This window comes from Haliotis cracherodii, unplaced genomic scaffold (assembly GCF_022045235.1).
Source record: "Haliotis cracherodii isolate W230 unplaced genomic scaffold, xgHalCrac1.p SCAF_1, whole genome shotgun sequence".
In the NCBI taxonomy this organism is placed as follows: Eukaryota; Metazoa; Mollusca; class Gastropoda; order Lepetellida; family Haliotidae; genus Haliotis; species Haliotis cracherodii.
The window spans coordinates 70,977,240-71,004,267 of NW_027266264.1; the positions used below are offsets into that span (position 1 = coordinate 70,977,240).

The window sequence follows — 27,028 nt, forward strand, 5'->3', positions numbered from 1 at the left end:
GCTTTTAACAGCATTCCAGTTATATCACGGCGTGTCAGCTTCATGTGGGATGAAAGCCCAAAGTGAAGCAGGTCTCAGATGTTTACCACTTGGGTGAAACCCAGGAACAAGGGTATGGTGCTGACAAACCTAGAAACATAATCGGGATTCGAACCCACAATCATAGGTTTCTGGCGTGCCCAAGGGACACAACTCTGCACAGCGAATCGCGTGCCCCCGCGAAAGTGTTTAAGGAAGTAACCCTTTACTTATCGTAATGCCAACCATGAGCTGTACATTAATTATACCCTTCTATTATATTGTTACATGATATTTGTATTTTTGATATATTTTTTATTTATGTATTAAAACTGCCATTGTATATATGTAATCATCAGGAACGGTATTAATAAAAGCATTGTTGCTTGTTTACCAATCCACATTTCATGCAATGTGATGAAATATAAATATGTTTAAACCAAGTGCAGTTCTGCTTCAATTAACAGAGCCAATTTTCTCATGTTGTAATTATATAAAGATAAATATGAAATATGGATGCCATAAAACAGAAACAACGCACTGGAAACACATTACTGTCGTACAACATCGCAGTGATGAATCACGCTCCGGGCCTCAACAATGGAATGTCTTTAATATGAAGCAACACCAGCACCTGGAACCCTCATCAGCAGCTAAACAGTGAATTGATGTCTACCCTATTACAAACGTCCACGAGACGTTTACATATGTCATATTTACATAATCATCGTGAACAAGCCCATCTGTCCCACACCCAGTTAGAGACCAGTCTTTGACTGCTGCTACCAATCAATACTCGATGCAGGCCGCGGCCGACGTGTTGCCCTTAGCTAACTGTACCTGAATGTGTGTTGTCGTATGATGTCACAGGGAGGAATAAACAGTCGTGAAGATGCGGCTACAGGTAGAAAGGTAAGGATGGAAACTGTCCTACATTAGTTCCATGTCAAGAACCATTTGGTTTTGTTCATATTATTTAAATTTGTATGTTGATCGGTATCAATGGTATATATGTTATTAACAATAGAGTGCCGATTGATGAACAGGTAGACAATAAAGACGTTCATGGGAGTTGTTATATGTATAATTTACCTTGTATTATCGTGAACGCAAAGCTCATCACAGGCGAGGTATTCGTAAATGTTTTTATTAACCTATAACCAGCGAATATTGAACGGTTGTATGTTGATATTCTGGCGATGATACTGAATGATTACAGCATTATATTTGTCGTAAGTATACGCTGACTGGCCATCAATGTTCTCAAATACTTTGTATCAATGCATTATTGATGTATATGCCTATCTGGAATCATCACCGATACATTAAGACTGGTGTCAGTTGATTAGCATGTTTCTCACAGTATTGTTGATAAGGACATTTTGTTGATCAATCTCTGAAATCATGGAAGTATGTTTGTGCCTTAGCATAGCATAACACACACAAAAGGTGCCATGTTTTTCAAAACGTTTTATCACAAGTCACGTACTTTATTGTCTTTACCTGTATCTTGCCTTATTATCTTATACCTTTTTACATACCCTTAAGTGATGGTACTTGTTGTATCTGCCTGACACTGGGCACTAAGGGATAAAACAAGGAATGGTCGGCTCTGGGTCAGTTTTCTGTGTCTAAGTGGGGTATCAATGTTAAACTGAGGCATGGTATCTCCGTGAGCTAGCACTATAAAACCGGCTTAAGTGCGGACTCTCTGTCACGCACACACGTGCAGACGCACACGCACACACACACATACATAGCATAGCTAAATACGTGCAATAATCTTAAACGCAACGTTAAGTCCCATATCATATATTTTTCCACCTGCCGTATTAGATCCAGTAATTTGACACACACCCTTTTTCTTCAGAAAATCTTGAATTTTCTGCCATTTACTAAGGACTAGTACTTGGGTATTTTCTTAATTGACACGGGTGAGTTGGGGTATAGTTGTCTTTGAAAAGTTTGCTTGGCTTCCACGGTTCCGTTATTGCATTTGACTCATTTCAATCTGTTGTTCTACATTATATAAAGCCATGTAAGATTCTAGGAGTTGAAATTGATTTGAATTATATTACCACTGTGACTAAATGATTAACATATATTGTATTTGTTGTCTTTCACGTCTTTTATTCTCGGGGAAACGCGGAGAATTTTTCTTAGACGAAGCAAACCACTAAGCAGAGTTCCCTCCCTTAGTCGTGCTAAATTTACAATGCTATCATTTTGTCAAGACCAGATTGTTTTACCGCCGTCGCATGCAGGAGTGCTGTTGTGATCAAACGTGATAAAAACTCAGTGATGATGTTTATCGCACAGAAAATTGAAATTTCATGAAAAGAGCACTTTGCACTTGTTGTCATTCTTGTAACTTAAAGTAATGTTCGGGAGCACGGGTGGCCCAGTCGTCTAAGGCGCCGCGATTCGCTGTGCAGAGTTGCGTCCCTTGGGCTTACCAGAAATCTATAATTGTGGGTTCGATCCCCGATTATGTTTCAAGGTTTGTCAGCACCATACCCGTGCTCGTGGGTTTCACCGAAGTGGTAAACGTCTGAGACCTGCATCACTTTGGGCCTTCCTCCCTCATTAAGCTGACACGCCACGATATAACTGGAAGACTGTCCAAAGCGGCGTTAAACCCAACTCACTCACTCACTAAAGTAATATTCCTTATCTGCGGAATGGCTTGTTTTCAATTTGTCATTATTAGATAAGCTTATGTACCCGTATACTCTTTTTCTTATCTCTCTTGGTGTCTTTTAGTGTTTTTAAGTGCCCTGTTGTCCGCAGTATCCAGTCCTTGTGATGGAGCCAGCTTGAGAGCGGTATTTATGCTTTCAGTGACTGATTTATCTGCATTAATGCTGGATGCGGCACTAAAGAACATTCACTCACTCACTCAATTTTCTTAGATTTTTGTATTAATATGTTTCGTTTTGGCATCGTTACATACGTACGTAGGATGTTGTCAGTATTTCAGAATTGTTCGGGGCGGTCGGGTAGCCTAGTGGTTAAAGCGTTCGCTCGTCACGCCGAATACCCGGGTTCGATTCCCGACATGGGTACAATGTGTGAAGCCCATTTCTGGTGTCCCCCGCCGTGATATTGTTGGAATATTGCTAAAAGCGGCGTAAAACCATACTCACTCACTCACTCACTCACTCAGAATTGTTCGTAAAAAATACAAATGTGTCTCTTGAGCATTAACACTGTGAAGTGGTCTTGAAATGGTCTTTAAAGTTCCTTACACGTGACTGGCGAATGCATTTCATTGTTTCACTTTTAGACAAATCAGATGACCAAATAAGGTATGGCTTAGATGAGTGTAAAAGGGGCACATTCAACAATGAGCAACTCCGTGACACTAGATGAGTGTTTCTTCATCTGTCTCAACAGGTTTCCCCTATATATCATGTTCAAATATTAGAAAAACACGCAATGACAACATCTAAAATCAACTTTCGCGACACAGTGTGGCTATACCTGTTATTACAAGTCCAAAATAGGCTTTTTCAAAAGTCTTCCTCTTTTTGTACAAATTTGATATTTTATCGCAGTTTATGCGAATATAATTTGATAAAACTGCAAAATCTGTACAGTATAAGCGACAGGAAAGATTAATCGATTCATTTGTGACTTAACGATACTAAAAATCACAATGGATGTATACTGGAATACATGTAACATCATACAAAACAGACCCGTGAAGATCCGGGGTAGAATAGGTTTTCAGCAACCCATGCTTGTCATAAAAGGCGACTATGCTTGTCGTAAAAGGCGACTAACGGGATCGGGTGGTCAGACTCGCTGACTTGGTTGAAGCATGTCATCAATCCCAATTGCGTCGATCGATGCTCATGATGTCAATCACTGGATTGTCTGGTCCAGACTCGATTATTTACAGACCGCCGTCATATAGCTGGAATATTGCTGAGTGCTGCGTAAAACAACAAACCAAACCAATCATACAAAACATGAATTAAATACAAAAATGATACATCCAAATGTTAAATTAACAGACAATTGCGGTCGATTTGTCTGCTTGCAACGTTCCAAGTTCAGGAAATATCAAGTGTGTGTGTATTATTTTCTGCTTCCAATCCGGTGTTCTTTGTTTTCTTTGTTCAGAGCACTTACGGTTTCATGCCAAACACAGTTAACGTCTTGTCATTCAATATCTTCATCATAAATGATTCAGCTATTTATCTGCGACACAAAGTTATGAGGAAGCTGCTACCAGGGAGATGTATGATCTCCGGTGAGTTCCTATTCCATCCCATTAACTATTAAGGTAGAAATGTATGACTTTTAATAACATAACTGTTCATTTCAATATGGTCAATGGGAGTAACGTTCATCCTGTGTTGTCCGCCGTCCCTTCCCCATCAACCACACTTGATAGGACAAGCATATTTCATTTCCATCCGCTTAGAGACAATTTGTATTGATTTATACAAAAAGCGGTGTGATGATAATCGAGTTTCAAGATTCTTTTATAATCTTATTTAAAGTTGGCCTTTTGTTCCCATGATAAGATGCAGTTCAATATATAGTCCGTCTACCATCATTTTGGCTCCCGTTTTTTCTCAATTATTTTCCATTACACACAATCACGCGACTAAAGTTGATAATGATAATTTCATTATAATCATATAATTGTGTGACCGTAAGCACGGCCATGTGGTGATGGTGGTTGGGTAACAACAGACCATTGTCTGAAAACAATGACATAATCTGTTTCAAACATTCTTGCTGCATGCATGTCAGCCTCCACGTCGGTTTGTACAGGTACTATAGGTACAATGGGGCGGTCGGGTAGCCTGGTGGTTACAGCGTTCGCTCGTCACGCCGGTGACCCGGGTTCGATCCCCGACATGGGTACAATCTGTAAAGCCCATTTCTGGTGTCCCCCGCCGTGATATTGCTGGAATAGTGCTAAAAGCGGCGTAAAACCATACTCATTCACTATAGGTACATAAACGCAATTGCCACAAAAGTGGTGTAGTGACAGTGAGATTTAATAACTTTCCTGAGAGGCATGGTGACACATAGAAGTGATTTGGGTTCAACTGCATGTTTCTAGTCCCCGCTCAGGGTTGGAAACAAGATTACCGTAAAGAACAGAAGACAAAATCAGCGTTTGTTATCAACGACTATCCATAAGTCAAAGGTATCTCATGCCAGATCAGCTAATACAGACACAAAGTCCTCAGAGAACTCTTCACCGATGAAATAACGTCACATCGGACAGTAACACACGGTGGATCGTTGCTCATGATGTCAATCACTGGATTGTCTGGTCCAGACTCGATTATTTACAGACCGCCGTAATGTAGCTGGAATATTGGTGTGGGCGGCGTTAAACAACAAACAAACAAAAGTAATATGCGGGAAAGCTTCCAGTATGTCGGTACACAATTCATGCATCACATTGATATTCATGTCCATTGCCAGACACAGTTAAGACAAGAACAAATCACCTTTGTCAATATGTACAATACGTGCGAGCAAATAGAACTGATAATAGATACACGTTGAACACATGTTTATACAAACGCAAATGCCTTTTGGGTATCCATATTCGTTTCGCAATGACATCAACGATCTCACACAATATATAACACTGCAAAAGCATATGAAGAGGATGCAAGAAATGTTCTGTAAACTCTTTTAGCAAGAGCGTTTTGTTTATTGTTGTTTAATACTACAGTCGACAATTCCAACTTTATGGCCGCGGTGTTATAATCAATCGTTTCTGGACCAGACAAAGAAGTGATCGATATTATAAAAAAGATTCAGTCAATATATCACGCCGTCGCGATACAGCAACACGCTACCAACCAGATAAACGAGTGCTTTTGTTTGTTTGTTTGTTGTTTAACGCCGCACTCAGAAATTTTCCAGCTATATGAGGGCGGTCTGTAAATAACCGAGTCTGGACCGACAATCCAGTGATTGACATCATGAGCATCGATCCACGCAATTGGGACCGATGACATGCATCAACCAAGTCAGCGAACCTGACCACCCGATCCCGTTAATCGCCTCTTACGACAAGCATATAGTCCCCTTTTACGGCAAGCATGGGTTGCTGAAGACCTGTTCTACCCCGGATCTTCACGGGTATACGTGTGCGTTCCACGATGCATTTAGTCACCTCTCACGACAAGAACATGTTGCTGTGGGGTTATTTCAATTTAAAACAAAGTCACATGAATGTTTGTGTGAACTGGGTCATGCACATTCATGCTGTAATCCTCCAGTAGTCGGTGTATTGCAGATAAACTCTCCAATAGTTAACAACTAATGTTCACCCTCCAATAGTTATCAACTAATGTTCACCCTCCAATACTTAACAACTAATGTTCACCCTCCAATAGTTATCAACTAATGTTCACCCTCCAATAGTTATCAACGAATGTTCACCCTCCAATAGTTATCAACTAATGTTCACCCTCCAGTAGTTATCAACGAATGTTCACCCTCCAATAGTTATCAACTAATGTTCACCCTCCAGTAGTTATCAACGAATGTTCACCCTCCAATAGTTATCAACTAATGTTCACCCTCCAATAGTTATCAACTAATGTTCACCCTCCAGTAGTTATCAACGAATGTTCACCCTCCAATAGTTATCAACTAATGTAACCCTTCAATAGTTATCAACTAATGTTCACCCTCCAATAGTTAACAACTAATGTTCACCCTCCAATAGTTATCAACTAATGTTCACCCTCCAATAGTTATCAACTAATGTTCACCCTCCAATAGTTATCAACTAATGTTCACCCTCCAATAGTTATCAACTAATGTTCACCCTCCAGTAGTTATCAACGAATGTTCACCCTCCAATAGTTATCAACTAATGTAACCCTTCAATAGTTATCAACTAATGTTCACCCTCCAATAGTTAACAACTAATGTTCACCCTCCAATAGTTAACAACTAATGTTCACCCTCCAATAGTTATCAACTAATGTTCACCCTCCAATAGTTATCAACTAATTTCACCCTCCAATAGTTATCAACGAATGTTCACCCTCCAATAGTTATCAACTAATGTTCAACCTCCAATAGTTCTAAACCCCATTACCCGATCATGTCAGTCGAACCGTGTTTGTGATCTTTGATAGACAAAACGTAGAAACGCACCCGCTCCATCAGTTAAGGAACTACGCTCACCATTGGTTTGCATGTACCAGTCGACGTTCGCACGTTACCCTGCAACACATAGCCTAGTTTTGCAGGCTTTTCTTCTGAAATGAAATATGCCGTCGTGATATCACTGAAATTCTGTATTTAAAAAGGGCGCTTGACTCCCAAAACAAGAACCGACCTGTATATGTGTTAACACTATAAAACTACCATGATTTCTGACATCTGAGGTAAATGAAATGGCGACACATTAGAAATAAATTTATTTCAGAAAAACGACGGCAAAGTTGCCCCATCTGGTAATACGAGTTTCATGGATTTTTGTGCTGCACTCTCGGCTGTAGTTGTTTCAGTTACTGCGAGAGTTGAAGTTTCATCCAGAACCGCTGTAGGTTTGTTTGTTTGTTGTTTTACGCCGCACTCAGCAATATTCCAGCTATATGAGGGCGGTCTGAAAATAATCGAGTCTGGACCAGACGATCCAGTGATTGATATCCTGACAACCCGATCCCGTTAGTCGCCTTTTACGATAAGCATAGTCGCCTTTTACAGCAAGCATGGGTTGCTGAAGACCTATACTACCCCGGATCTTCACGGGTCACCGCTGTAGGTGTCAACATTGCCGATGTAGAGGCAGTGGATGTCAGCTTTTTCGCAGTTGAGATAGCAGGACCAGAGGCGGCAGATCCAAAAAGGGCACTAAACCCCAAATACAGGAACCGTCCTGTATTTGTGTTAACACTTTAAAACTACCATGACTTCTGACAGAAACAACATTTGCCTGTCTTTTCTAAATGCCAATACCCTGCTTAGCTAATGACTTCATGCGAGCATCCATGACGTTTCTCATCCCCTTGAAATAAGGAGACTCGTTAATGTTAATCTCGATATCATGTCTTCGGCGATAGTATTGCGATGAGGCGATCGCGATCAGTTCATATAACGTATTTCCCCGATATTTTTCGCCCTTTAGGTTTCGTACTTCCATCAAGAAACGCATGATATTTTTTATTAATATCTGTTTCACGATGCGAAAGAGCAATACTGTCGGGGTTTAACACGACGTCATTACGTAACCCATGGGATTGTCTTTCCTTGACCCGCGCTTAGAAGATGTTGACGGCCTATCTACTCTTGTTTTCTGTGTTCTGAGAAAAAGCCGAATTACATTTAAGACTTTGAAGATCTTGCTCTGACACAGGCTTGCTAAACGGTTAGGAATTCCAAATACTATCTGCGTCATCAATGTTATGAGTTGTAACGGGAATTTGTATGGCCTGGGGAATACTTGCTTCTACGTGTTGAGAGAGTTCCACCAAATCTGTATCACCAAATCCAAGATATCACTTTTACCCACATCAAAATCTGGTACAGCCACGTCAAGTATTTCAATATGAGCATAAATGAGTCTTTCAAATATCTGAGTTAATTGCTGCCTGGTACGAGCTCGTAAAATGACTTTGTGTAATGAATGTTCATCACGAAAGAGACTGAAAGCTAAATGAGAAATCGCACGTGCTTTTCCGCGCTCATATAAGACGAGACTTCCAATAGTTTTGCTCGAACTTTAGCGCGTTCATGCGCGTAGTTCCTATTGATTCAGCATAAACAAGAACGACCCTCCATTATATATGCACGTGCATATTGGGCGGGCATTGGTTTAACATGTATTTTGAATGGGACTTTGTTTTAAGTTGGATATGGCCCTTAAAGTCACGATTATTTTTGCACGTGGGGCAAGTTCTCGGTCTGACGGCCTCGAACTGACCCCACGCGCAAAAATAATCGTGACTTTTAGGACTATATCCTACACTTCTTTGTGAAAACAATCTAATACACTCATTTCTAGAAACATGCCCATGTATTTGTAACACGCACAGCAGTAGAGAAGAATAATGTATGTGACATTAGACTCTTACTAAACTGACATTAAGCTGTTACGCACATCAATCTATTTGTTTCCTATGATTATGTGAAATAACATTTAATACAAACAGTATGTCTTCAATTAGAAACTATTTGTTAGAACTTCCATTGTCGTTATATTATATTTGTTTGTTTGTTGTTTAACGCCACAATCAGAAATATTCCATTTATATAACGGCGGTCTGTAAATAATCGAGTCTGGACCAGACAATCAAGTGATTGACATCATGAGCATCGATCCACATAATTCGGATACGATGACATGCATCAACCAAGTCAGCGAGCCTGACCACCCGACCCCGTTAGTCGCCTGTTATGACAAGCATAGTTGTGTGTGTGGCAAGCATGGATTGCTAAAGACCTATTTTACCCCGGATCTTCAAGCTTCACATATTATGAAAGTTAGTTATTAACGTTTGTACGTATATCGCAATATCTCATGAAAGGACCGATTAGGACATGATACCCCGAATATCAAGTTAATTACAGATAATCAATTTCATCTCTGACAGAAATACGAAGCAAATCTTGCAGTATGCACTCATCACAATTACCTTTGTCAACATACATAACATGTTCGACCAAATTTAATTCATTAAAGAGAAACGTGTAGCATATTCATAAAAGCGTCCATTTCGTATGGGTATTCATATTCGTATCGCACTTACACAGAGGCCCTGACAGAATTATGTTTAATTACAATTAATTACACACGTACGTACACTAGTCACTTGCACCTTCAGGCACAGTCCACGTACAGACACGCTTGTCATGCATAAGGTACTCGGGGACATATGCCGATCCGAAATACCCATGTGGTATAAATGTATTATATAAAATCAGTTCAGTTGTACAAAGCCGAAACCGACCACATTAACAAAGAAACGTTTAAGCCTGACTGTAAATTTGGTTGACACATTGCCATAACACATTTCCATTGTTTCGCCCCTTGAAAGTAATTCATGGTGAAGGACATGCTAGTCATACATTATTGCTCAGCATTAACCCTTTTAATCTGTTAGCTACGTAATGTTTAATTCACGGCAACCTTTTGAAACGGCTCTTTTCAAACCCGTGGTCCATCTGTGCTTATGATCATTGTTATTAACCTCTAAATAATGTACACTGATCTGTGGAGCTGCACTGTCACTTGTATGTGGTAAGAGGAAATCCTATTCGACTGGGAATGTTACGAATGTTAAATAGCCGCCAGCACGTGTAGGAAAACAGCACAATCAATCAAATCAAATGACATGTGACATGATAGGATAGAAACACGGGTGTCATTTACTGTATCAGTGATTGGTGTCTGGTTCGCTATAGCTATGTATTCAACATAACGGGTTTGTCAATAATGAATGATTAATTTGAGTAGAGGTTGTATACTTTATAGCTGATCCACCTACTCGTATTTATATACATTGTTCAATAAGATTGCACATTAGGTAAATCAGTTAAATTCCGGCAAACAATCTATACAGGTACCTAACATGAAAAGCATGCCACATTCAATCACGTAATTCTGGTAAGTTCAAGAAAATGTACAAATCTTAAGTTCGCTTTGGTCTTAACCTCTCTATGTGTGAACGTGTCAGAATATTTTGATAAAATAATGTGTATTTTGTATCAGAAATATATGTGTGAAATATTGATTCATGACATGCTTTATGAAGCATCAAATGTTTGAAATCACCCACCCTTTTTACGGCGCTTTATGCTAACATAATTCAGCATCATCATGCATGCATAATCATAAGTTACCTCCATCAAAGGTCAATTGTACGATTCCGACCAGATCATAAGCATTTGTTGAAGAATCAATAGTGATGATACCAGTTTTTTACAAAAAGGTCAGCACATCAAGCCCCTCCGGTTGAACCCGTCACAAACACAGGCAAAAGCAAGTCAATTGCTCATCTGAAGAAACCACGGGAACATATGGAACAAGTCAAAACTGCACCAGATATCATTTTGGTCGCTGATGCATCACGTTTGGAAACGTCATCCAACTGTCCACCACTATCCGATCTCTACCTTCAACTTCAACTTTCCAACTGCCAACTTTCCCTTTATGTCGTCCAATATTCCAGCAGCTTAGCCTTTGGCCTCAAAATATCCCAACATTTCAGGTAAAATCGAGCATTCTCTTTCTCGGAATATTTCCAAGAGCGTCACCTTAAATGCCCCAGTAAACCTTTCAATTTAAAGAAACATTTTAAAGGCAGGACCAGCCAGGAAGAAGTATCAACCAATCACATTACATACACGCGTTGTTCATAAATAGTGTGTTATGATACCTGTTCTTGCAGTACCGTGTGTGTAGTAAGTAGTATGGAATACTACTATTGCATACGAAAGAGGCAGGTGTATGATGACAGCCAAAGTGAGTGAGTGAGTGAGTGAGTCGGGTTTAACGCCGCTTTTAACAGTATTCCAGTTATATCACGGCGTGTCAGCTTAATGTGGGAGGAAAGCCCGAAGTGATGCAGGTCTTGGACGTTTACCACTTCGGTGAAACCCACGAGCACGGGTATGGTGCTGACAAACCTAGAAACTTATTCGGGGCGAACCGGGATTCGAACCCACGATCATAGGTTTCTGGCGTGCCCAAGGGACGCAACTCTGCACAGCGAATCGCGGCGCCTTAGACGACTGGGCCACCCATGCCTCTGACAGCCAAGGCTATGTGGCATGACAACTTGGGCATGTCACACAAGCTACTATTTACATCGCCTCAACATCCTCAGCAGATAAAATTAGTGGAAGCATGAGTCAATATATCGAGTTTCTCAACATCTGGTTTGTGTAAATAGCAAAATATTGATAATGTTTATTATGTGACCTCATTACCCCTTATAAATAAAAGTGACAAAAATCCTTCCATATTCAAAAGAACTCTGCTAAAAGCAGATTGTACGGTTCCAACTGTACCGTAAGCATGTGTTTAAGAACCACTATCAAATACCAGGTAACAGGTGTTCGCTAAAAGGTGGGCGTATCCTGCCCCACCGGTGGACACGTCACAAAGAAATGTCCTCCACATGTCTGCCATAAAACTTTGGGAGAGCTTTACTTAAGCCTTGAATGTTGTAACTTTGATGAAACAATTTTTGAACAACTTTTTGTCGTATGACGCTCTTTAAATGTTTAGAATGTTAACACCAAAGACTGGAGCTGCTGGAACTGCTTGACGTAAAGGGAAAGTTGACTCTTGGAATGTTGAAGTCATTCCCCCTGTCTTGTGGGGAAATGGCTATTTGATACACCTGAAGCTAAGGTTAAACATCTGGGCAAAATTGCCAATCCGAGCAGGATCTCTGACTCCTTTGCATAAAGAAACAAATCAGCAAGAAGGGGGTTTGGGGCACAATTGGTGCCAAAAGACTTGCCTACTTCTTGCTAGGGTTTCCTATCCCCAACTTTCACGTAGATGCTATCTCTCAGTAAAAACTGCTTTCAATTATATTTTACAGTTGTCTTGAAGTGTTTGAGATGTAACTATATCTATGGTCACCGTGTTCAGTGGAATATGCACCAAATTAGCCCCTGCATATGTGTGCACTGTGTTTTCTTGAAATGAGCTCATTTGCAGTATCAGATGGTCATATGTGTAATACAGAGCCAGCCTGCCAGGTGGTCGGGACTGAAGCTGTGGCCGGGAGCATGGCTACAGACCGTCGCCATGTAGGGCCAGTGAGAACTGATGTCCTACTTGCCCTCAGGTCCAGTGTTTAGTCATCATCAATAGAGTCCAAAGTTACGACCCGGGTACCCACCCCCTATTACCCGACCCTACCCGGTACCCACTGTAGGTTTTAAAAGATACAAAATGTCCGATTGGGAATTTTTTTTACCACAGCACTTGCAAAACGTATTTAGATACATGTATTAAACGATCTGGTTATGCATACACTGAAGTTGACTTAAGTTATATCTTTATTCAACCATATGAAAAGTCAAAAGGAATGGGTGCATAGTCAGAAAGAAATGCGAACATTAGTGACTTGTAGTGTAACCATAGAGTTCTAGATACTTTTTGTCATTGAACTATATATCACATGACTAACCACGGGTCCGGGTAGTCCTGTGGGTACCCGGGTCCTACTCAGTACCCACCCGACCCGGGTTCCCCGAGTTACCCGTCCAAGCCCTAAATGGGACACAGCTGTCTAAGAAACAGAACTGCCAACTTAGGTGACTGATACCCCATGAAAGTCCTCTGAGAAATATGGGTACATTTACATCATGTTTCATTTCATTTTCTTGCAGATTGTCCTCTAAAAGAACTGGATGTTGAAGAGTCCATAGTGGAACATATGTCCCGTGTCGTGGTTAGCTGACGATCGTCTGCAGTCAGGGAAGCAGTATCGTCAATAAGTAGACAATACTGTTATGACAGTTCCAAGAATCTGTCTATGGAACACAATTTCAGATCAAGAGTTTCCGGTGATCTTCAATAGATAGTTCACGGATACATTCCGCCGCTGCCGGAAGGGTTAACGCCAGACATGTATTTTCGGATGAGTCTTTCGAAGATCGAATTGGTGTCTTTGCTCTGCATCATTGCATTGCAAGGTGAGCGCTAGGGTCGCGTAATTAATGCAAATATATAACATTGACGCTAATTTGACACTAAATTCAAATTATATTGTCACTCTTACGAGTATGTACTATTTCCTTTTATGACAAACGACAAACCTTTGTGAGAACATTGTCGCAAAACAACCGTAAATCTTCGCCTTAATTTGTAATCAGTCTATTTGTCTCCGTGTTTCTGTTTTCCAGATTCGATGTGTGTTGAGTTCGTATCTGACAACATCATTAAAAGAATACTAGCCAACGGTTACCGAAAGGAAGTGCGGCCTCGATGTCCGGGTGTTACGGCAGTTGATGTCACTCTGGATTTGGCGCTCAGACAAATTATTGAACTGGTAGGAATAATTATAATGTTGCCTCGATATACAGCTATTAAGATAAACTACATGTTGTCATGTGCCCAATAAAAGCCCGGCAACATAATATAACAGTCTTACTTCAAATTGGCAAATTGTAATGACATTCCATATTTATTGAGCACATCAGTTTTTGTTTATTCCCTGAGATTATGCTTACAATGATGCCTTGTTGGCGATTTTATCTGATGCCAATGGGCATAACAGATGTATGTTTGAGATTGTTTAACGAACACACTTTGTGAGGTTTCATTTATGTTACATATCTATCCTCGGCGTGTTCTACATGTCGGTGCCAAGAATACATATTCGCTTTCTGCCATGTACATTTTCCTCTTTTCAGAACGAGCCGAAACAGTTTCTGCAAACAAATGTGTGGTTACGAGCGGTACGTCAATGGTTATGGAGCACGAACTACATTCAGAATGTCAGAAATCGTTAATTGTAATTTATCATTTGTTGCACCCCTAATATCCGAGATCCTGAAACATAAATCACGTACTTCAGATGTCGCACCATCTGTTGATATATTTGTTTAGTTGTACTTCCTTGTTTGTCTTGTAGCAGCTGAGAATGATGTTTAACAGTAAGCACACTCGCCATGATCTGCCATGTGTTATTTAGAAAAGAAGTTGGAAATCTAACCAAGCAATTACTTTTAAGCGTTAATGTACTTTTCAGGGGAATAGTGCTTCATCATTTTAGTTTAATACACCAAAAATGTTACTGAAAACTAATTATATTTACACGATGGTTTTAGTCAATGATTGAGCCCGCATCTTGATTGATTGAGCCCGTGTATTTCTGACAATGTAAGCATCATGTGGGAGGAAGACTCATAAACGTTGACATAAACGTTTGCCATTTGTCTGGAACCCAAGAGCACAGTGCTGGCTGACCAATGGTCAGAAATGGGTGGAATCGAAACTGTGACCACTATGTCAAGCATTCTCATGCATTTTGAATTAAAATGCATTATTAATATGCAGCTCATAATGATTTACTCTCTCCGGGGACTAAAGCCATTTGGTAATTTATTTATATAATCTCCCCGTCATTGTGAGAATTTAATGCCCTGATTACAGTGACTTTTCATTTTATGATTTCATTCATTGTTCATGCTGTGCTATATAAACGACAGCTAGAACTTCGTATTTCCTACTTTGAAAATAATTTCAGTAATGACAAGAAGCAGCACCCTAGTCAGTAGTATGGATTTTCTATCAAATGCTGTATCAATATTGCAAGACCCTGTCTGGAAATGTCAGTTAGGCATTACTATGCAACATAGAGTAGTTGGTGTAATTAAAAATATTCATGATGAGTTTGCGAAAGCTGTCACACAAATCTTTGCAACTACACGAGTCGAGGTGCCCTCTTCCAGCTGATTGGACATGGAATCTGTTAATCTATAATAATTGCCATGCGCAGCGGCATTTTCAATACACGCTGTCGGTCGATGTCTCGAGTGTTCACTACTTAAAACGTGTCACCCCACCAAACTGCAACGCCTACCGACAATGATTCAGAAAGCAGAGCCTTTCCATAAACAAAGTTTCAGCGGTGATGCGGCAATCAAATAAGTTGTTTCAATCAGAGGTGGTTATTTTACTTTGAAACCTCTCATGGTACAATCAGAATAGAGTTATTGTGTATTTTTCAAACTCACAGTAGAATATGTGATAAGCAACATTCTAAGGACATTTCATCCAATAATTAGTTTTTTTCTGAAGTAAGTAATGCATTAATGCGTAAATGGCTAACGTTCACACTAATTGTCCTTTTTTTAGTGAGTGATTGCGTGCGTGCATGTGTGAGTTCGCTAGATTTAACTCCGCTTTGAACATTGTTCCAGTTATAGTCACACACACACACACACACACACACACACACACACACACACACACCTCCCCCTCTTTAAAAAAATATGAAATTTAAAAATGAATAATTAGTAAATCGGGCAGCATTTTTAATTTTAATCAAACTTATTATAATTTGACTTTGTGTGAAAACTGTGTCAATGAAGATAAAAACAGGGAAGGTGGGAAAACGACACACAAACATACATTGATTGATTGTTCAGAGTTTCTGCACATATAACTCGTGAAGACCGGGCAACTTGCGAGTGTTCGTATTGAACATGTGTGTATTCGTTTCGCTATAGTTTCATTATTTCTATATTTACGGTCTACATGCAGCACAGGAATTCGTTATTGGTCAGGGACTGGTAATGAGTTCCTGTGCAATCACAAGGGGCCGCACTTCGCTTTGCGGAGTTGCGTACCCTGGGCGTGCCAGAAACTGATGATCTGTATTGTACATTGACTTCAGCCATCCTGGACGAGCTGTGCATCCATGTTCAACACTTCACATTAATTCCGTTGTTTGTTTATGATTAAATTAATGTCAGATGACCTTGGATATATAAATTTTGGCCCAGACACAAAAAATGAGAAGGTGTAACCCTCAGGCTAGCTCTAGCAGAATACCCGTCGTTAGTAACGACCCAGCACGTGAAACGCTCCGAGGTTGCACGTAGTGTAAATCTGTTGCTCACGCTCTGCGAGTCCATGTCACTCTCGACTAGGAGATTAACCTATATTGTTATCATAGTTTTTATATTTGTTTGTTTGTTGTTTAACGCCACACTCAGCAATATTCCAGCTTTATGACGGCTGTCTGTAAATAATCGAGTGGTGACCAGACAATCCAGTGATTGATGTCATGAGCATCGATCCACGCAATTGGGATACGATGACATGCATCAACCAAGTTAGCGAGCCTAACATCCCCGTTCCTGTTAGTCGCCTCTTACGACAAGCATGGGTTTGCCGAAGAAGTATTCTAATCCGAATCTTCACGGATCCATAGTTGTATTTAGGGATAAATGGATAGCATAATTATTATTGTATTCCCTAACTATGTATTTTCTGTATTGTAGTTTTGGAAAGACTGCCGTTTAACCTGGAACAAAACTGAAACGGGCGTTGACAACCTTATTCTTCCTGAGTCGTTTATGTGGATTCCTGACATCACATTATATGACAAGTATGTGCTTTTGATACAGTAGCAATCAACAAAATAGTCAAAAGGTTACTTCATTTGGTGTAAGATATATACTGAAGACCAGTTCTAACCCAGATCTTTACGGGCATAAAGCAGCTTTGAAACGTATTTTAGTCTTCCCCGAAGTGATGCTTGTGTAAGAATAGTTTTTCATATTATGATGGTAACTTAATGATTGATTATATTGCATATCACAACTCTGTTTTTAATATTATTGTTCAAAGTAGCGCAGATGAAGGAATGAAAGCCGCCAAGGAATACCGTGTCAGCGTAACAAGCGAGGGGGAAACACGTCACCAGATACCCATTGTCCTCACAAGCCTGTGCACCATAGACACAACATACTTCCCATTTGACAGACAATCATGCCATCTCAAATTTGGGATGTGGGCCTACAGTGGTCTGGAAGTTAACTTCACAAATATCAGAGACGATGCCGATTTGACGTCATATCAAGGTCACGTAGAATGGACCGTGCTCAGCATGAACGTTGAACGTAGTGTTATCTATTTTGAAGACATTCCCTATCCATCATTGGTATACGATCTGAAGTTGAGAAGGAAACCTCTGTTCTTTATTCTGAATCTCTTCTTCCCCTGTGTCCTCATCTCAATGGTGGCTATCCTGGGTTTCATGCTGCCTCCAGATGCAGGGGAAAAGGTCAACTTGGAAGTGACGGTTCTCCTGTCGCTGGCTGTGTTCCAACTCATTGTCCTGGAGATGATGCCGCCCAACTCGGAGACGTTACCGTTTATCAGTGAGTACTCATTCTTTGGGGTCGACCCCTGAAGATCCGGGGTAGAAATGGTTTTCAGGAACCAATGCTTGCCGTAAAAGGCGACAATGCTTGTCGTAAGAGACGACTAACGGGAACGGGTGGTCAGGCTCGCTGACTTGGTTGATCAATGTCATCGTATCCCAATTGCGTGGATAGATGCTCATGATCACTGGATTGTCTGGTCCAGATTCGATTATTTACAGACCGCTGTCATATAGCTGGAATAAACAACGGCGTTAAACAACAAACAAACAAAACATTCTTGGGAGCCATGGTGGAGTAGGCTGTCAGTGTCCTATGATTTTATTAACTCATGATCGAGGATTTACAATGTGTGATCTTGCCGGATCATATACCATCGTACCGCGAAAACGTGAACTGTTTAAATGACTTCAATAAAATTTGATGAGTCTAACATTTTCCTGAGTATTACCTCCATTTACGGATTCATTTTGAAACAGACAGTACTGCTAAGTATGAATTGATTTCGAGATGTTGCAAAGAAGGTGGTTATATTGCTGATATTAATACCCGTTGGGATACGTGCACATTTCTGTCATACACTGGGATCGAATGACCAATCATTGTAGGGATGAAATGGTGATGAAATGTTCTTTTATGGCCCAATAAACACGTTCTATGTCCACGAGCTATGTCATCGGGTCAATGTGACATACGATAGGTCAGGTCACACACTCGATCCTGGAGCCTAATTATTGTAGATTGATTTGCGCGTTGATTGTGGGTTCGAATCCCGGTTCGCCCGATTGCGTTTTTAGATTTGTCAGCACCATACTCTTGCTCGTGGGCTTCACGAAAGTGGTAAGCGTCTGAGACCTGCATCACTTCGGGCTTTCCTCCCACATTAAGGTGACACGTCGTCATATAATTGGAATACTGTTAAAAACGGCGTTAAACCTCACTCACTCCCCCTTCGTTATATTTAAACATTTGTGACGTGCATTTATTCTTCGAACTGCAAATGAGGTGGACGGGTAGTTGATTGTCTTAGGCAATAAAATGGTTGGGCAGAGTTGCGTGCCTTTGTCGTGGCTCTCTCCGCTGTTTAAGACTGACAATGACCCTTGTCTTGTCAGCACCATGTCCGTGATTTTGTGATTCACAAGTTCCTAACGTCTACGGTATGCGTCAATAATGCTGCAAAGCGCTGATATGGCTAAATATAGTCCAAGACAGGTTAATATGTATAAACATTTCGGTCCAAACAAACGTTTTATGGAGATATATGATATTAATTGCCTGCCGTTATTTGCAATAAGTACATGGTAAAAATATCAGTTGCATACAATTGCGAAGGAATTTCTTTCCTTCATGTTGGTTAATTAGTGTTTTGTATAACGCAGTTATAGGATACGCATATGTCCTGACTAGAGGAAATTAAATAGAAAGTATTCAGACGTCTGATTCAGATGCAACGTCACGTCCCATGCATACTGATGGTAACAGACATCGGCTCATGTTTTAATCACCATTGGTTAATGCTTACCTTGCGATGATGCAATTTCAAATATCGAACGTAGGACTGCCGAGGAGAGACAAAAGTCGTTTCAATATGTGAAACTATGATCTATTTGTTTCTTATATCCTCATTATTTCCACGACGTTTGGGTCTGTGTCTTTGATGCTTCCTTAATCCACTTGGCTAGAATACAGCATTTGAAACTATTAGCCAGGATCGTAGACGGTTTAACATACTCAGACGATCCTGAAATTGGCTTTTCTTGAAAACGTCATAAAATTCTCTCATAGTTAAGGTCATTGATATTTTACGTTGGAGGCAATATAATGGATAATTCTTTGTGCATTCACAACAAATCTTTGCTGACATTGATTAATGATAAAGTGGCGTTAAAAGAAGCAGAATATACATATACTTGACATTATAATATACCAGCCAATGACAATATTAGACACTATGTCACAGAACGACCAACGTTCATGTGTTATATTTACACTCATACATAGTATGTCTTTATGTTCGCTGGAAGGTGGGGTACCCAAGGGGTTATTGAGTCCCTCGCGAGTAAGTGAGTATGGTTTTACGCCGCTTTAAGCAATATTCCAGCAATATCACGGCGGGGGACACCAGAAATGGGCTTCACAGATTGTACCCATGTCGGGGATCGAACCCGGGTCTTCAGCGTGAAGAGCGAACGCTTTACCACTCGGCTACCCGACCGCCCCATATATGTTCTATTCTCCAAATGGGAGCAGTGTGTCAGGTCCATACTTGTCCTTTTGTCATGGAAGTCTTGGAATACTGAAAACAGGTTCGCTCCTGCTGGCCCCGACATTATGTACATTAATCAGTGAAATGGGGTTTAACGTCGCGTCCAAGATTATTGCACTTCTATTATTGCGACGTGCATGTACGTGTGTGTGTGTGTGGCTGCTTGTTCTAGTCCGGACTGATGTCGATTTATAGTGCTAGCTCACTGAGATACCATGACGCAGTTTAACATGAATACCCCACTGAGACACAGTGTACTGACTCCGATCCGACCAGTCCTTGTTTTGGCCCCTTAATGCCATCTTTTAACGTCTTTTGGTATGGCACGGTTCACCTATACAAGAAGTTCGCGATAAGGGGAGCGTATCCTGTCCCAACGTTGGCACCCGTCACAAACACATGCAAAGGCAAGTCAACTGTTTACCAAAAAAAAAAACATGGGAACATATAGTACAAGTCAAAATAGGGAATTGCATCTGACATCATTTTTGTCACTGATGCGTCAAATTTGGAAATGCCATACCATGTCTACCATAAACTTTTTGAAAACTTTACTGACGCCTTGAACACATGCTCGTGACGTATGATCGACCTTTCTTTTGGCAGAAATTTCTTATGAATATGGAATGGGTTTTGTCAATTTTATTTACGTTAACCTAACAATGCAAACAGTTTGACACCTTATTTCGTGCTTGAAACTTGATTGAATACATTTGGGATTTATCAAAAAGGATATTTGTTTTATTCGTGCCTGATTTATGTTGCGTTTATAAACGCCTATGGTAATTTCGTTTCAATCTTATTAACGTGTGTTTTGATATGATACGTCACTGAATGCTATCTTATTCACCCACAGGTATATACTTTGCCTCGACCATGGTCTTGGTTGGACTGTCATGTCTCATGACAGTCGTTGTTCTGAACGTCCATTTCAAGGGCTCCCAGGGTTGGCCAGTTCCGAAGATCGGCAAAACTATCATCATCGAGGGATTGGGCAGGTTACTGTGTGTGAGACCAAACCATAAAGGGCGGAAGAAGCATCCCGCTAATGACGTGAGTTCAGACCTCAGTTTTATTCCATGAAAATTTTATTTTTAAATATTGGTTTATGTTTGCAAGATTATAATTTTATCTTTATTAGCCTTCACAGGTTGGGGTAAAAATGAAATTAACATGTCAATTCAAATAGAGTTTGCATCGTAAATAATGTTTACGTTCGCTGGACCATTGTTAGCTGTATCCGGATGTGAGCTATAACCTAAACTTGAGTTGTAAAGATAAGTGATTCGATTTTGGAGGTGAGGTGATGTGGGGTTTTACGTCGCGTCCAAGATTATTGCACTTATATAGCGACGTGCATGTACGTGTGTGGTTGCTTGTACTAGTCCGGACTGATGCCGATTTATAGTACTAGCTCACTGAGATACTATGCCGCAGTTTAACATGAATACCCGACTCAGACACAGTATACTGACTCCGAGCCGACCAGTCCTTGTTTTAGCCCCTTTATGCCGAGCGCCAGACAGGGTAACAACAAGTACCATATTTTAACGTCTTTTGGTATGACGCGGTCGAGGATCGAACCCAGGACCTTCCGCTCTCCGGGCGGACGCTCTACCACTAGACCACGGAGGCGGTCTGATTTGATTTTGGACATAAAGGACCTTTAAATCCGTTTATCATTATCACATTGTATCATATTTTCATGATGTATTGCAGCTTAGCATCAGGGTCCCGTTTCACAAAGCGCAACACTACGATCGCGTTTAATGAAACCTATGAGTTCGGGTTGCTCAGTGATATAAGTGATAAGCAATTCCATGCATCCTATAGTGTGCACAAGAATCAGCTGATAATTGGTTCGAATCCCAGAGTCGCCTGATCCTGTATTTGTTGAAACATGCCGATGTTTGTGGGTTTATCGTCATGTCATGTTCTCGGTACACTTCCATAGATGAATGCCTCAGACGAACCTAGAATAAATTTTGACCGCCCAAACAAAATGAAGGATGCGTGGGTTCTAGTGTCTATTAGTTACCAGAAATACTGTTCAATGCACTCACTGACTCATATTCGTGAAATGCACCTATCATTCCAGGTTGTTCAAGGTCTTCGGTTTGAACGACGGAAGACCACTGTGAAACCTCTGAACAACGTCAGCGCCATAGACAACGTCAGCGCCATAGACAACGTCAGCGCCATAGACAACGTCAGCGCCATAGACAACGTCAGCGCCATAGACGCAGACACTTCCCTCTCACCTGCAACAAGCCTTCTTCTAAAACACTTTAATCGGATCAATGCCAGTCTGAGTGATATGGTGACCCGCCTGGGTGACAGGAAGAGTGACAAGGCCATGTGTGAGGAGTGGGAGCTTATGGCTCTCGTCCTGGACAGAGCCTTTCTCCTGCTCTATGGCTTCCTCTCCTGTTTAATTTTGCTGATTTTCATAATAATATTCCAGACAGAGTAAGTGGGGGACCGGTGTGAAATGAAGTCCCTCTGGTACTGAGATCCTGGTATTCAGTCAGACCAACTCATGACATCAGAAAGAAGGAGATCGATTTCAACATAGCAAGGATCTCCCTCTCGACTGAACGTGAATTTTGGTTTAGTTTGTTTTAATTCTGCGCATAATTTGCCTTTTAACCAAATCATGATTATGGACTATTCCTTGTTTGGACAATCCTGGATGCCCCATGTGGAATGCAAATGTAAATCAGTTGCTGAAATCAGTTTAACAAATCGGTAACTACCTTACAGTCTGCTTTTGTGCCCCTTTCGAACTTACAATTCAATGACGAATATCATGATGATAATGATGACGAAGAAGGTGATGATGATCATGATGATGAAGAAAAAGAAGACGAAGGGGGTGATGATGATGATGATGATGATGATGATGATGATGATGAAGAAGAAGAAAAAGAAGACGATGACGACATGTCGCTGCTGCTACTGACCACGACGCTGATGGCGAAGATGAGGTTGATGGCCCTGAAGATGAAGTTGATGGTGATGGGGATGATGATGGTGAAGATGAAGATAATACTGCGGGAAAGCTGTAACACTTCCCAGCTATACATTACGGATGATTCCTTATGTTGTATGTTGTATGTTCTTAATGTACCTACCGTAAATCAAACTGGTTATATGGCACTCGGACGTGTTGATTTACCTGTAACTAAAATTGATTAACAAGCGTTAACATTTGATCCACAGTCCACATTTCTGCCAGGGTTGCTACTCGTGTGATTAGTGCTGTGATTGTCAAATGAAGGAATGAAATTGCACTATTCAAAGCAGCGTTAAACCCAACTCACTCACTCCTATGTGTTCTCCAAGGCCGACCGCCTCCGTGTTCTAGTGGTAGAGCGTCCGCCCGGAGAGCGGAAGGTCCGGGGTTCGATCCCCGGCCGCGTCATACCAAAAGACGTTAAAAGATGGTACTTGTTGTTACCCTCTCTGGCGCTCGGCGTTAAGGGGCTAAAACAAGGACTGGTCGGCTCGGGGTCAGTATACTGTGTCTGAGAGGGGTATTCATGTTAAACTGCGGCATAGTATCTCAGTGAGCTAGCACTATAAATCGACATCAGTCCGGACTAGTACAAGCAGCCACACAAACACATACACGTACATGCACGTCGCTATATAAGTGCAATAATCTTGGACGCGACGTTAAACCCAATTTCACCTCACCTCACCACTCCAAGGCCACATGGCATTCACGAGCTTGCGAGCGTAACTGTGTCAGGTTCGTGGTCCTCGGCTTTTCTCAGGGCTGGTCAAAAGGTTCTTAACCTAACAAACAAAACAAACAATTGTGAAAGTGTTTTTAATTTTATATTTCAACATAATCTCCTTGCTTTTCAATACACATCTCATATCGATAGTGAAGCTTTTCAATTCCAGTCAGAGGAGGTTTTCTGAAGTCACCCTGAAAAACCAATTCAACGGTCATCGTTGTCGTCATAGCGCTTTCCACGAAGGTTTTCTTTCAGTTTAGGAAACAGGTGGAAATCGGCTGTGCCAGGTCTGGCGAGTATGGAGGGTGAGGAAGCTCTTCGAACCACATTGTCGCACAGCAGCCTTTGCGAGAGAGGTGTGAGAAGAGGCATTGTCATGAACAAGTAGAACTCCAGCAGTCAACATTTCTCGCCTCTTTTCTTTGATAGACTCTCTCACGCGATGAAGCAAGTCAGCATAGTAGGCACTGGTAATTGTCTTTTGACTTTCTAAGTTATCAACAAGAATCACGCCCTTTGCATCCCGGAATACAGTGGCCATAACTTTCTTCACTGATCACTGATTCACTGATCACTGATTCACTGATCTTGATTACTTAAATTTCTATTGTGTCGGAGAAGTAAAATGGTGTCTTTCCATGGATTGACGTTTTGACTCGGGATCATAGTGGTAGACCCATGTTTCATCACCTGTTACTAATCCCTTTTTGAATTTGGCGAAAATCCTCCTCGGTTAGCTCTAAATTTTCTCTTGCAATGTCAGGTTTTTTTCCTGAAGATCAGAATGTAGAAACTTTGGCACCCAACGAGCCGATAATATATCCATCTGTAAAGTACATGAATGACAGTTTCAATGGATCCGTGGCTCATACCTGTGTGTCCCTCAAGTTCAGCAATGGTAATACGTTTATCTGACAGTATAAGTTTTTTAGTCTCCTTGATGAAGTCTTTATTGATGGAAGTTGAGGGACGTCCAGACCAAGGTCCATCACCACGGCTTGTTCTCCCAGCCTTAAACATAGCTGCCCAAAGTTGAACAGTGGAATACCAAGGGCACTAATCCCTATACACATGTGACATGCGGTCATGAATTTCTTGAGGAGTACTAAAGTAAAAAGAACTTGATGACTGATCGGTAGTCGTTCTTTTCCGTTTCTGTGTTCATTTGGATCCCTATCACGTTCATCTGGCTGTCACAACTATACATACGACCAAATACACTTGCAATGAACTACTCAAACAATGTACTACATTGACTAATTCACTTTTGTTGTGGGCCATAGTTGAAAGTTAGTAAGGCTTAGAACGTTTTGACCAGTCCCCGTACAATGCATGGAATACTAAAACTGATGGTTGCCCAAGGTTTTTGTGACATATATGGTGCGGGAATATCAAATTTCTTTCTGTCACTCGTGGTTCCATGGTTCTCAGGCATCGAACGAGGTTATGTTAAGGTTCTTGATAGCACAGTCATGCTTCTCTGATATAGGAATGCGGGTAAGAATATGCCACCTATGCTGGTCGTACGACCGACATAACGGATCGATGGTCAGGCTTGGTGACATGGCTGTCCACATACCCCGACGGGGTGGAGTGTTGCGGTTACAGCTTGACATCATTGGCTGAAAATGCTGACAGTGTGTCAATTTAAATCAACAATGCGATGTTGTTTATGTGCATGCAAATAACACATGGGCACTTGTTATTGTACAGTGGTCTTTTGAAACTATACAGTCACGTCACCTCAGTTGTAGTATGCAATCCGGAAGTTATTGAACCATAGGAAATTGTCCTTGTTCAGCACAACTCCTAAATGCCATAGTGACTTACACAAGGATTTCCCTTGTCTTTTGTAAACGTGAAACGTTAGGAAGAGCCTGTAACCTGAACAAACAAGGGATACAAATACACTAACATGATAGCCTTCCACGATCGATCACAATCATGTTGGGTTCTATTTCAAATGACTTAACGTCAAACCTAATATAGATTTCTAAATTGAAAACATAAAACAAAATTAATTGCACAGGACGACACAGGCGCGGCGTGGTAAATAATTGCGTAGTTATGAGCAGAAAGTGCCTTTGTGAAAGACAGTTCAAACAACTTGCCATACAATACTGTCGCAGGTTATTATCAAATGTTTGGATATTTTGTTTCTAAAACGCCATTTTACTTGACCAAAAACTATTTTTATATTATTATTTGGCCAAACGTTTTATTATTTGCGAGTAATGGAATACAATAACGTTCACTTCGTCCGTTCACAATATCCTGACCAGTTCTAATAACGCAACATGTCGTACAGTTCGTTTTCGGAGGACGCCTGTACAATTAAGTGAGTGAGTGAGTATGGTTTAACGCCGCTTTTAGCAATATTCCAGCAATATCATGGCTCTCACGGAGGACAGCAGAAATTGGCCTCACACATTGTACCCATGTCAGGAATCGAACCCGAGTCTTCGGCGTGACTAGCAAACGCTTTAACCACTAGGCTACCCGACCGCCTCCTGTACAATTAAGATCTATAGTAAGAGTATATACAATAAAGTAAGACTGCAATATGACCTCTTCATACAGAGTAGTTTATTAGCAAAGCCATAATCGTTGACATGAACATGAAAGACAGTATGCCTGTAACACTTATTTGTTAGTAATCTTCCATTTCAAGAGGCCCTATCTTGCAAGTCACTGTGTATCCTTGGACAGGGTTGATGACTCCACTTGTCCTGCTGTGATATGATAGCAACAGTTCTTGACTCTGACGTGAAATGCCCATTCACGTTCCCTTAATTTATACATTTATTGTATTTTCTATTCCATGAAATGGTAAATTGTGCCTAGAGTTACGAAGAATAAGGGAAACCAGTCTTTATGACGACGGCATGCTTTTGGTGACCTAGTATCGTTGCAGTAATCTGTAGATGGTTCTCACGTGAACATTAAGATCAACCGTCCGAGCTTCCTGTCAGCACGCAGTCGTCATAAAGCCTGCTTTCTCTGATTCTTCGCAAGTCTTGACATCGCGCTAGTATCGGGGTGCCGTTTACCAGAAAAGGCACAAGGAATTTTGATTTTCACAGAAAGCATTCGGGACCCTGGTCGATTGTAAAGCGTTTGGGCACGTTAACAACCA

The 27,028-nt window shown here is 40.9% G+C and overlaps 1 protein-coding gene across 2 annotated transcripts; it reads left to right on the forward strand.

The window, feature by feature from the left end:
* The first annotated feature begins 870 nt into the window (after window positions 1-870).
* On the forward strand, window positions 871-23,433 carry LOC139467182 (neuronal acetylcholine receptor subunit alpha-10-like). 2 transcript variants are annotated; one of them, XM_071248919.1, is made up of 8 exons: window positions 871-930; window positions 13,369-13,674; window positions 13,885-14,030; window positions 14,395-14,439; window positions 16,993-17,099; window positions 17,342-17,874; window positions 21,003-21,199; window positions 22,245-23,433. In XM_071248919.1, the coding sequence occupies exons 2-8, from the start codon at window positions 13,608-13,610 to the stop codon at window positions 22,617-22,619; spliced, it is 1,470 nt and encodes a 489-aa protein (XP_071105020.1). In that variant the 5' UTR covers window positions 871-930; window positions 13,369-13,607; the 3' UTR covers window positions 22,620-23,433. The 2 variants fall into 2 exon arrangements, with proteins under 2 accessions (XP_071105020.1, XP_071105027.1); XM_071248926.1 differs by having other exon boundaries at window positions 17,345-17,874.
* The last annotated feature ends 3,595 nt before the right edge of the window (window positions 23,434-27,028 follow it).